This window comes from Mizuhopecten yessoensis, unplaced genomic scaffold (genome assembly GCF_002113885.1).
Source record: "Mizuhopecten yessoensis strain PY_sf001 unplaced genomic scaffold, ASM211388v2 scaffold1391, whole genome shotgun sequence".
Taxonomy (NCBI): Eukaryota; Metazoa; Mollusca; class Bivalvia; order Pectinida; family Pectinidae; genus Mizuhopecten; species Mizuhopecten yessoensis.
This window is the reverse complement of record NW_018404023.1, coordinates 653902-667062: the sequence shown is the minus strand read 5'-3', so window position 1 is coordinate 667062 and position 13161 is coordinate 653902. Positions and strand designations below refer to the sequence as shown.

The 13161-nt window shown below is 34.3% G+C and overlaps 1 protein-coding gene across 1 annotated transcript in view; it reads right to left on the bottom strand.

Annotated features, from left to right (window-relative positions):
* Positions 1 to 7536: 7536 nt before the first annotated feature.
* Positions 7537 to 13161, bottom strand: part of LOC110461326 (paxillin-like) — a 25704-nt gene continuing 20079 nt past the window's right edge. Inside the window, exons 7-10 of the mRNA XM_021514759.1 lie at positions 12996 to 13161; positions 12258 to 12373; positions 11314 to 11428; positions 7537 to 10474 (exon numbers count right to left, since the gene is read on the bottom strand). Of these exons, the coding sequence (XP_021370434.1) occupies positions 10208 to 10474; positions 11314 to 11428; positions 12258 to 12373; positions 12996 to 13161 (664 nt within the window). The 3' untranslated portion in view covers positions 7537 to 10207. The remainder of the gene's footprint in view (positions 10475 to 11313; positions 11429 to 12257; positions 12374 to 12995) is intronic.

Genomic DNA, 13161 nt, shown 5'->3' with positions numbered 1-13161 from the left:
CAACCAATAACAGACCACAGAGTATGGAACAACCACCAATGACCATCCAAAGGTTATGGAACAAGTACCAATGACAGACCAAATAGTGTGGAACAACCAACAAGGACCGACAAAAGAATATAAAACAACCATCAATGAAACACCAAAGAGTATTGAACACCCAACAATGACGGATCAAAGAGTATGAAACACCCACCAATGACAGACCAAAGAGTATGGAACACCCACCAATGACACACCAATAGATGGAACCAAAATCACAGCTGAAATAATGAAACAAAACGGACCAGAGCACAGGACCACTAATGACAGACCAAAGTATGGTTATAACCACTAGCATCAGACCAGAGGAGGAGACAGCAATATTAAAAGGCCCACAAAAGATGGAAGCAACAACGACAACAGAAAGCAAGCAAAGCAATCAGAAGATGGACCCACAACGTAAGACAGACCAGAGCATATGAGGGCGTAGGACAGTTCAAAGAGTATGGAACAAGTACCAAATACAGACAAGTAGAGTGAACCAATTACTCCACGAATGCCATCGCAGAAATAACAAACACAAGAGGTCAGATAACACGGAAAGCAAAATTAATGGAAACGGCCTTTGTCACAAGACTTCCGAAGATGTATTTCATTTGGGTTTTTTAGATAGAGAGTCCCACCACTTTTCTGCAGATATTAACTATTTAATAATGTTCCTGTGTAATTGATATTTGCTCTATATTATTATTTCAACTCCTGGTAATGTTACAGAAAATCAATGTAACCGTTATTTTGTCTTGCAGTATAGTCGATAAGCTCCATGATTTATAATCAATATCCTTCAAATATACCGTAACTCTTTACTTTATTAAATGTGCATGGATCTCCCTGTCAGAAACATGCCTAAAACATTGGAGCTCTTCTTCATTGGAGATAAAAAAAACAATAAGTGGGCCTCTCTACCTTAACCAGTCCCATTTTTATACACATTCACTCAAAACAAATATTGTGAAAAAATTTAAGATTTTGAGACGCTTTCTTTAGTGATTTCTTTTTAGTTATTTTTTGGTGTTTTAGTGTTTTTTGTCCTAAACACCTTTATAAGATTAGAAATATATTTCTTTCTCTCTATTGAGATTGTCATTTTTACTAGAAACATTCAGTGTAATTTACTTATACAGAATTAATTCTTGTTCACTGAACTTAAAATATGTATATTTTGTTAAATCTGTCGAAATATAGGAGTACAGTTATTACTCTTTGTTATTTAAGAAAGTTTATTGCAATTTCAAAAATTTCCTGAAAAGGTATAACTATAGTAAGTTTTTACTCTCATAAAACTTATCTCTGTAGAAAATGCTATTAAATTCAGTTTTAAGCTTTTCTAACATGTCAATATCTATTTTTAGATCCATATACCTGATAATGAAACAAATAGTTAATTCATTTTGAACTACTTCTTTCAGCAAGTCAGTAAAATATATGAATTGATGTATTACAACAATTGTCTTATATTTGATACTTATATATATTTGTATGCCACCTTAAGCAGAACTATGGTCCGACTTTGACTGTCGCTGGCATACCAACACGGATATATATGCTAATTACCAATTGCTCATTTTCTTAATGCCAAGTGCTTATTGCTGTTATACATATTTAAATTCACACATTTTCTTTATTACACCATCAGTACACTTGTACCTGTGCCCCCTACTCGCAGGACAACTGTAATTTTTTTTAGATTTTGTAAACTTTTTATCAGGGCTTTTTTGTCTAGTCCAGTCCCCATGGTTAAGAATATATTATATTTGGGTGGTCAGGTGGCACAGTGCTTATGTATAACAGCAAAAGCACTCGCCTTTCACAAATTATAAGATGACCAGGGTTTGATTCCCTAATTGGATGTGAAAAGGTATGGGGTCACCTGCCTGACCACGTGGGTTTTCTCCAGGCACTCCAGTTTCCTCCCACATTAACACCCCCACTCCCCGTGCTTATATCTGGACCAGCAGGAGTGATGAATATGAGTTGAAATTACCTGTTTCGTAACTGTTGTAAAACAAAAAGCATAGTTTTCATTACAATTTTTTTCAAATAATTTATCTAGTATTACAAAACACTATATAAATAAAAAGAAAAAAGTTTTAAAATTTAAATGGAATGAAATTTTGATATTAATGTCCAGCACCGACTGAACAGATATTTTATAGTTTTCAATTTCATGTGACTTATTGATTCAGTGAACATGACATACTCCATTTCAAATTTCAAAATTAAGTACAATGTATTGGAATGTGATGCATGGCACAGCATTCATACATTAATTAACGTTGTAACATCAATTACCAAAATTATTAGGGAAAATTTCATTGTTGGGCTCGATTCGGACTAAATTTAGATATATTTTTAAAATGGTAAAATACTTGCAGGACTGTGTGATACATATACCAATGTAACAAAGGTTTGGAAATTATTATTGTAAACAGATATTTTTTTACTCTGCATCTTGATCGAGGTTTTTTTTACTTGATATCGTACAATACTTCCAGGACTTTGTGATATATATCATATCAATGTAACAAAGGTTTGGAAATTATTATTGTGAAAACATTTTTTTTTATTCTGCTTCTTTATGGAGTTTTTTGTTATTTTTTCTCCAGCTTTATCCTACATAGGTCATATCAATGATGCAATGACCTCGATAAGAAACATCAGATACTGCTCGGTGGTTTTTTACGGGTACTCCGGTTTTCTCCACCACACTACATATATCAATGTAACAAAGGTTTGGAAATTATTTTTTTACTATCATTTTTTCACTCCGCATCATAATGGATTTTTTTCTTTTCTTGATATGGTAAAATACTTCCAGGGCTATCTGATATATATCATATCAATGTAACAAAGGTTTGGAAATTATTACTGTAAACAGATTCTTTTTTCACTCTGCATCTTTTTTTTACTTTTTCTCATACTTTATCCTACATAGGTCATATTAATCATGCAATGACCTGAATAAGAAACATCAGATACTGCTCGGTGGTTTTTCACCGGTACTCCGGTTTTATCCACCACCAAACATTGCCCATCCATAAATGCCCATAGCTGTTAATAGGATGTAAAACACAAAATTTCATTGTCGGTCTCGATTCGGACACAAACATCCCAAATGTAGATATTTCAATTAAACAACACCAATTCTTTTCTAAACGAATTATTCAAACTTTTTAAAATGGCAAAATACTTCCAGAACTGTGTGATATATATCATATCAATGTAACAAAGGTTTGGAAATGATTATTGTGAAAACTGAGCCATTTTTTTTTACTCTGCTTCTTTATGGAGTTTTTTGTTATTTTTTCTCCGCTTTTATCTTACATGCAATGACCTCAATAAGAAACATCAAATACTGCTCGGTGGTTTTTCACCGGGTACTCCGGTTTTATCCACCACCAAACATTGCCCATCCATAAATACCCATAGCTGTTAATAGGATGTAAAACACAAAATTTCATTGTCGGTCTCGATTCGGACACAAACATCCCAAATGTAGATATTTCAACTAAACAACACCAATTCTTTTACAAAGGAATCATACAAACTTTTTTAAAATGGTAAAATATTTCCAATTGTGTAATATATATCATATCAATGTAACAAGGGTTTGTAAATTATTACTGTAAAAACTGAGATTTTTTTTACTCTGCTACTTTATGGAGTTTTTTGTTATTTTTTCTCCGCTTTTATCTTACATGCAATGACCTCAATAAGAAACATCAGATACTGCTCGGTGGTTTTTCACCGGGTACTCCGGTTTTCTCCACTACCAAACATTATATATCATATCAATGTAACAAAGGTTTGTAAATTATTACTGTAAAAACTGAGTTTTTTTATTCTGCTTCTTTATGAAGTTTTTTGTTATTTTTTCTCCAGATTTATCCTACATAGGTCATATCAATCATGCAATGACCTCGATAAGAAACATCAGATACTGCTCGGTGGTTTTTTACCGTGTAATCCGTTTTTTTCCACCACCAAACATTGAATTATTAATTCCATCGCTCCCCGTTTTTGCTTTAAAACACCTTACATGTATATGTAAAAAGCTTTGCGACTCCTTCAGCAACAATATTTGATTTTCTGGACATCAGTTTGTATACAGATTATTTTGAATACATTGTTACAGTACATATTATTGTGTAGTTCAACATGTCACTGATACTTTCAACAAAGAATGAAATATTTGCTTTAATTTATATACATTACCCCCATCTCCATGGAAAATAATTGTTCAATTATGTTTTTGTTTTTTTCTAAACCTTAATGTTAATTAATGTTCAGAAATGCCTCATTGTTTTTCTGTTTCAATAGATTTTGTTGATTTATCAAATGATTTGAACAACAGTCATAGCCTATATAATTAAATTTTCTCCTGAAAATATATATGAACAGTTCAGAGTTTACAACTTATTAAGTCTTGTGTTAAGAGCCACCTTAAATATGCTCCTAAATAAATCTGAGAAACCTTATTTATTTGTCTTTGTTGTGATATATAAAACTTGTAACAGCAAGAAAGCAACTGTAAACATACTTTTAAGTAGAAATAATAATAATAAATTATATATTATGTAATATAAAACAAGAATTATATTAATGTTGAACCTGGCAGAAATGAGTTGGAGAGGGTCCACATTAATATATGTGCTATTACATATGTACATAAAGTATTTATTACTTTCTAAATAAGTATGCTTACAGTTTCTATCTGAAATCAAAGAGGATCTGAAGAATATAGTTCATTGGTAGAACTGTAAAGAAAACAACATAGTTAGCAAAGGGAGGTAATCTTCATTTTTACTTTTAACCTTTAACATTTCTCTTTTTAATACTACCAATGAGTATGGGAATACACCCTCAGCAAAGGGAGGTAACTCTGCAGTGCTGACTGAAAATCAAGATCACAGCGATCCAGTATGGTGGAAAAATCGGATGTTAAGCACTAATATAAAAAAAAATGTAAGATTTATTTACCAATATACCATTTCTTGTTTACAATGATATTTACTTTCAAAAACAAACAATGAGTGGTGAAATATGCCTGTACAGTGAAACCTGCCTTATTTGACACCATGTGGAACACCAACAAATAGGTTGAATTACACAATGTGTCTTTATACACAGGTTCTATTTGGTATTTGTGAATGCTGGAACAAACAGATCAGGATCAAGGAGTGCAAGATGCAGTTATGGCAAAATTGGTCTAGGTCATTCAGTCTGTTCAAAACACTTTACATATCATTTAAACTTTTAGAATTTAAATCTTAAATCGCCAATTCAATTTTGAGTTATGATATTAACTTGTTTTTCAAACTGTTTTATAAATCAAATTGGAATTTAAATTTAGAAAATTTTAAATTTACCTAATACTGTCAAACTTTTAAGATTAATGATAATGAAAAGTCTGGTGATATTAATCTGAAGCAGGCATTGAGAAGTACATGTCACCTTGTTGGTGTAGCATTTGCACTTTTAGCAAAATATAGCAAATTAAATTCAATGTAAAACTAACTTAACACGGATGTTCACCGCTGTCGGTATAATGTGACCGGGTGGAATGCAGTACTAGATACCTTCGGTATGGTATTTCAGCGAGATAGCACTATAAAGTCGGCCTTTCGTATACATATATACGTAGAACTACATTCAACAATTAGGATGGGTATTGAGGAATGTCCCCCTAGGGAGTTGAGATTTTCTGTCTCCCTCTAAACTCTGGAATGGTTCGTTTTTCTCTCCGGACCATAAAATAATTCTTTTTTAGGTGAAATGAATGTCTTCTACGCTGCCATCTAAGCATGTTATAATATTACATCATCTGCTTATCAAAAGCAGTACCGTTCATGATCAATTGTTTTCAAAGTCTGGTAACAATCACGGCATTTTCAGTTCAGCTATATATTTTATCTTCACCCCTAGAGAGCGGAAATAGAAATTCTATACAAGGAAAACCAAGAATATATGTTTCCTTGATTTCAAAATATAATATTTCATCTTATCAAAAGTCAGTTTTACTTTAAATTACATCTAGTCATTTTCAGTAGATTTCCAGGTTATCTCCCTTGGAATGCTTAAGAATCCCTGTCCCACTCCACTGTGGTTTTTCTATGTACACTTACCTCCCCCTAACTTCTCCGCTTGCATATAGCTGTAACACAGTTTGGTCAGGACACTCACGTTGACCAGGTAGCTCAATCAGTTAGAACGATAGTATATCAATCTGAAGTCAAGGGTTTGAACCCCGATCTAGCCCCGCTGATTTTTTACACTCAAAACACTGTTGTTTATTATATTTTGTTTATTTTGTCGTTATCAATTCTCATAAAAGCCCCACAAGGTAAAGTTTTATTTTTAGAAATAATTTATCAAATCTAAAGTCATGCTGAAAAACACAGTTTCCAACACTTTGTTAATGTTTTGGAAGCGATACGAGGATCCTTGAAAATATTTGTAAACTCAATTATAAATATTTTTCTTTATGAATTAAAATTGTGTTCTGTATATATCCTTCTATTTATTCGAAAATCGCTCTTCATCCTTTTCAAGATTTATTCATTTGTGCTTGACATTTTTTTAAGTTATTTGAGTTTTGTTTGGGGGATGTACATTTCAGATAAAGACATTGCCCAATATCTTTCATATCTTCATGCAATAATATGAATTCCAACAAGGGGAAGTAATTACATCGTCTCCCAGCTTAATAATATAATACTGGATGCAGTAATAATATAACAATTAATGGACGCAGAAATAATATAATAATAGAGGAAGGCATTTTTGCCTATATATCCAGATCAAGTTTGTTACTGCCTTTGTTGTGGTTATAAAAACATTAAGGTTGCCCCCAGTGTTTATCCAATTGGGATTCAAATGATTTGATTGTTGGCGATGTAATGACAGCATCTGAAGGAGAGTTCCAATAGTTTACAATCCGCTCACTGAAAGATTTTCTTAAGTTCAGCCTACTCCTTCCTTTTATCAGTGACAGACTGTGTCCCCTTTTATGCTTGTATCATATCCCCTTTTAGTCTCCTATGCTCAGTCTGTTTTCGTAGCTTAGATCTTCCATTCCCGGTATTTGTTTTGTTGCTCTTCTCTGTATATTTTCTAAGTTTGTAAATATGGGTTCCATATGCAGGCCCCATATTCAAGATGAATATATAAAAAGAAAGTTGTGTTAACAGTTATCTTAATATGTTTAAATTTTTCAAATGGTTCCCATCATTCTTTTGGCTTTGTGACCGCATCGTGAATTTGTTCGCTGTTACAATTCCAAGGTCCTCTTCCTTTGCCACAATCTTCAATGCGACATTGACTCTTCTGTTTTCCGTGTTTTTAAATAAATGTAGTGCTGCGTTATTAGTTTTCTTTCCTAAAATGCGACTTATATTATGTACGAACCTCTGTCATTTTCTGTCAATCTCAACAGGTATATTAACTTGAGAACATGAATCATAAGGTAGTTCAAAAAAAACAATCAACGCTGTGTTATATATTTTGTGATTTATTTGAAGCATATTGCAACAGCTCTGCTGAAAGGCTCACATGATGAGTATACAGAAAGAGCGAAGGTTTAATTGTTTACGTAATAGTTATGTGTCTAGTGTTATACAGTATAATATATACAACAAAAGTACATACAGTACAATTCCGTCCAGGATATATACCTTAGTCTTTGGAAAGTGATACATTTTTTTTTTACATTATTTTTTTAATTTATTGTATTATCAAATACATTGTAACAAAAATACATTTCACATAGAAGTTTAAAATATTACAATACCATATAAATCCATGCATGAATGCATTGTATATTGTATGTGGTGATACTCCAGTGCCATTAACACGGGGAACCAGTCCCACAGCAAGGGGCATACCTTCATTTACCACACCTACAAGGGGTGTATCTCCATTTTCCAAACTTTACGGGGCATACTTTCTATATTCATGCCTCCTTGAGGCATATTTCCTCTTTTCCCGCCTTCCTAACATCAAGGCCTGCACTTGTAGCATTAACTGTTACCCAGAAAGTGGTTTTTTTCTATGAAAATAAAATTTCTCTACAATCAAAAACATGTTCAGTAAATCTTAATGTTCATGATTATTATATCTCTTCAAAGGAAAGGAAGTTTGCACTTGGAAAGAAGTTCACCATGGCAACAAAAAGTGACAAATGGGAGGAAGGTTACCATGGCAACTCAAAGTGATACTTTAGGTTACTATGGCAACACAAAGTGACACTTTAGAGAAATGTAACCATGACAACATAGTTACACCTGGGGGATAGTTTACATATAGGATTTTTTCTGACCAGGGTAATATCGATTCAGCACAAAAGAATCAATATTAGTTTTTTTCTTCTATCCTGCAAAGAAAAGCAGGTGTTGATATTGTAACAGAAACGAGAATTTTTATCCCGTAAATATAGATATTAACAAATAATGCTTGAATTAAAGCTATCGTTCATCTCTTGAAAAGAATATCGTTATATAAATTGATCTTTTTTGTATTATCAACAAATTCTGACACCATACTATTGTGTTTTATAAACATTTCATTGATCTACGATAACAGCATGGATTCCATTGTCAACCTGAGAACTTAAATGTTAAAAAACCAAGGCACAGACGAACATGACCAGAAACCACACAATGTCAAACATGAGATGTCGGTGGTTTGTGTCAGTGATGTAAATGTATTCACAACAAAACAAAATTGTGCTCGATTGTAATGAGAAACGCGCAAAATCAAATACACCATACAAAGTGAATTTTCTCAAAAAAATAATTATCAGTGAAAGAAGAAATTTTTGATAAAACTAGACAATATTTTGGAAACAAGAGTGCTAGCATTTGTTGCCCATTACTGGAAATAGTGTCTTTAGATATGTTGAACTCTTGTATAGCATTCGGCTTACAGGCAATTTGAAAACAACATTGTATCCCGTTTTTTCTTTATGAGTCATTTTGAAGTTGACCCACAAGATAAAAAAATATGCCAGCTACCAACAAATATTTCATCAGCATTACAACATATCTTCAACAATATAATCATAAGAGTTACAGAAAGTAATTATTTTCACCTATTGAAATAAATTATCACATAAAAATATATAATAATATCAGATGAACTCTGCTACCCCTAAGATACCAACATGGACTGTCTCAATCAATGATATGGGACAGTCCAGGTAGGCTGGCAGGGGAGACAAGGCTGATCTTTCACATGCAAGACTATAGCACAGAAAAAAAAGAAAAAACAAATCATAATGCTCTAAATGTGTTTAACAATAATTAAAATTAGTAAACCAGCAATGATTTTTCAGAAACAATAACAAACCACCAGGTGAGATCGATCTTGCCCAATCAAATCAAATGTTCAAAGTCGGCTTTCCATCACCTTACACCATGTTATGCTGCATAGTTACAAAATTCAGTAGCTACATCAGCTTTTGTTTAACAAATCATTACTGACGCTCCTCTACCAGTATACTCTTGCAACTTCTATTTACTTCTGACGAAATAACAAAAATGTGTAGCTAATTTAAAGTACATATGCAAGTTAATTGCACAATGATTCCATAAAAATATATATCAGACACCCAGAAAATACTGCGGCAGACATAAACGTAGAAATAATGTGGTCATTATAAATTAACAGCTCTTGGTAACTGAAAGATATACCGGTAAGAAACTTGGTGTTGGAGGAATCCTGTCCCAGTTGTCAAGTTAAAACAACTAGTTCTTACTCTTTTCAGAAGTCGACCTGACTTCGGTTTAGAGGACCCAGCCGTGAACATAACTCAAAGACAGAGCGGACACGACTCCGGGTTGATGGTCCAGCAGAAGAGATGACACAGGGCAGTTGACCCAGCAGTGGACACAACACAACACATGACTCCGGGTTGACATGACTCGAACCATAGGGTCCGAGTGGTATGGACTCAGGACTTACTTACGCCCAGCAGTAGATGTAACTTCAGGCAGAAGTAACTGTAGCAGCTTTCTTCATAAACAGTACGGAGAAAGTGCTGGAAGACCAGTAGATAACCACTACGGGTGTAGTTCTCAAACCACTCATAGAATTTAAAGTAAAAAAATTAAATACCTCTGGTTTAAAGTACATTGTATTAATTATCAATACTTTCCAACTAACAAAATCAACCAAAAAGCTTAACAAAACATGGATGACAATAGGGTTTGTCGTTCTGCTCCTTGAATGTCCCCTTGTTGAGCTGTTTTAAACAGAAAGCACACACGAAATGCTCCGGGTGAAATTTCTTGAACATGGCCGTGATACAACGGCCGGTGATGGGCTTCTGACAGCTGGCACAGAGTGACCCCCGCTTTAGGTGGTAGTGAGTCTCGCAGTAGGGCTGACCCTCATGGTCAAAGAAACTACGCCCTCCGAACGACATGTGACATTCCTGCAAAAAAGTGAAATACAGTAACTAAATGATCCTAGTTTTACTGTACAAGAGTTATTTCCCTTTACCAGCAGCACATGAGTCACGATCCACACCGGTTGGACCAGAGTTGTTCATTTATGAAGTAAAGTCGGACCTAGAAATTTGATACTGCTTTCAGGCAAGCCTTGACCAAGCCTTGCAAGGCCTGCATAAACATTTGTAGGTCTGTCAAAATTTATACCAGAACATTTAAAAACAGACAAACCGGTTGGTCCGCATAAACAAACAGGCCCATGGTTTTATGCACTGCCAGAAGGAATGAATAAAAGAAATCAAAGTTTGTGAATAGCCATGTTTCGACTGTCATTTCGGAGAGATTTTCTTGTTATACTGCCCTTTTTTAGCACAACTGTTGGAACATGATTTTTCACCTCCAATGAATACCTACTGATGAAATGCAAAGGCCATTGTTTTCTTTAATATTCTGATTATTTTATGATTATTCAAATAAATGCCAACAATATAACATATAACATTCATCAGTTTGGAAATATGTAATATCAAAGTTTTACTTTATACACAAACAATGTACGTAATAAACATGTCGCAGCGTTTCAAGACCGACAGCTGGTCCCTTTGTCGAGGTTCAAGTTACATATAGCTTGACAAAGGGACCAGCCGATCTTGAAATGCTGCAGCACCTTCAATACATACATTGTGTATAAAGTCAAAATTGCAAAGTTGCGGACTTGAAAATGTGAAAAATAGAGAAATGTAAGATCAATATTGTGATTAACACTCGATTTTGTACAGAAGACATACAGAGTAAACCAAGACGTATGATAATGTTTACTTACCCTGCATACAAAGCACTCTGGGTGCCAGTGTCGACTGAGGGCGGAGATATAGTTGTCCAGGATGGGGTTTCCGCACCCTCCACACCGAGGGGCAAACATCTCCAGGTAGTCTTGTCTGTAACACCCAACATCGTAATATTTATAAATTACAATATAAAATTGTATTAACAGACCACCTAAACAAATGGGAAATTTTCGCGGCAGGTTAACTTTTAGGCTTTTTTTGCCCTCCGTAATGAAAGAAAATTGATCTTTAGAGCAAACATTTGAAAACAACATTATAAACATAGTTATCAGATTTGAAGGGCGAAATTAGCGCTGGGCGAATACAGATATTACATATCCATATTTTTGCAAACATCACTTGCCTGTACATACAAGACTAGTCTAGTATAGTCTAGTTATGCATCAGAGTCAAATTTCGATCAGATGGAAATCTGTTAAGCCATTGAATTTTTCGTTCTAATATCATCTTAACATTACAATAAATCTCTTTATTTATCACATAATCCGCCTGTTATCCAGTGAATTCGCCCGTGTAATATTTTTACATATGTCACTAGTGTAATATACCCTGGAGCGTTTTTCATTGGCTGTGCCAGTCAGAAATCGATTGTGAAGTCATAATATGGACAATGATGTGATGTCATAAATTGTGAATGGCGCAACAAAATGGCTGTCAACGTTTGATTAAGCACTCTACATTTTGGCTTTAAATCCTGTCAAAATGTAAGTTTTCTGAATTATGTGATAAAAAGTACCTTAAATTTTTTTCATTTCATATGAGCTTTTATGAAACTTGTCTCGAAGTTTTAATTTTTGCTCGCCAAGGCTCGCAAATATAAAAACTCTTAAGACTCGTTTCATAAAATCTCATGAAATGAAAACTCATTTAAGATCCTATATATATCAAACATGCTGATAACAATCACAGTCCCACTTACCTGCAGTAAGCATTGTTGTCTTTTTCGTGGAAACCCTCTTCCCCAAATGGCCGTCCACACTGAGCACAGAAGAAATGTTCCGGGTGCCAGGTCTTACCAATGGCCGTCACACATTTCTGTAACAATTTCACCAGTGTTATCTTCAGTTGTTAAGTTAATCATTAACATGGTTGTCTTTAAATATATAGCAATGTAGCAAAGTTCAACAGCTGTTACAAACAGTTATCTACAATTCGGCTCTTAGTGATCATACTTGCATCTATGCTAGGACTGTAACAGTGACTGTAGTACGTACTCACACACACAATCAGGGCCATTAAAGTCTTCAAATTAACAGTCGTCAAATTTAATATGTTAAACACCAGACAATGGAGGTTTGAGATTTCAGATTGCTTTTAGACAGAAATTTTCATAGACCAGCTACCATTTGTGTAGTTATAGACACTCTTATCTTCAAGGTAGCGAGTTACTGTAGACCCACAGTGTTTTTTGTGCTCACCGGCTATTGGTCTATCATTAAATTTGAAAATGTAATTACAATGACCAGGAGTGTACAAATTCATTGGTTCGGCGAATGCCTGGTGCTGTAGATTTTATAACGGGGCTCATTAAAATTTTCAATATGTACATTTCAATTTACTATCAACAAATAGGTTGAGCAAGTAAAAAAAATCAAAATCAACCGGCAGGCTAGAATTCTAAATATGAAATTATTCACCCATGAATGACTATACTCACATCTACAATGGGGCCGTTACAGTAGGCACATTTGGGGGCAAACAGGCGATGGTAATCCTCCTCACAGTAAGCACCGCCGTCTCTCTCGTAGAAGTTCTTTGTTCCCAGGGGCAGGTTACAGTGGGAGCAGATAAAGTGTTCTATATGCCAGACCTTCCCCAGCGCC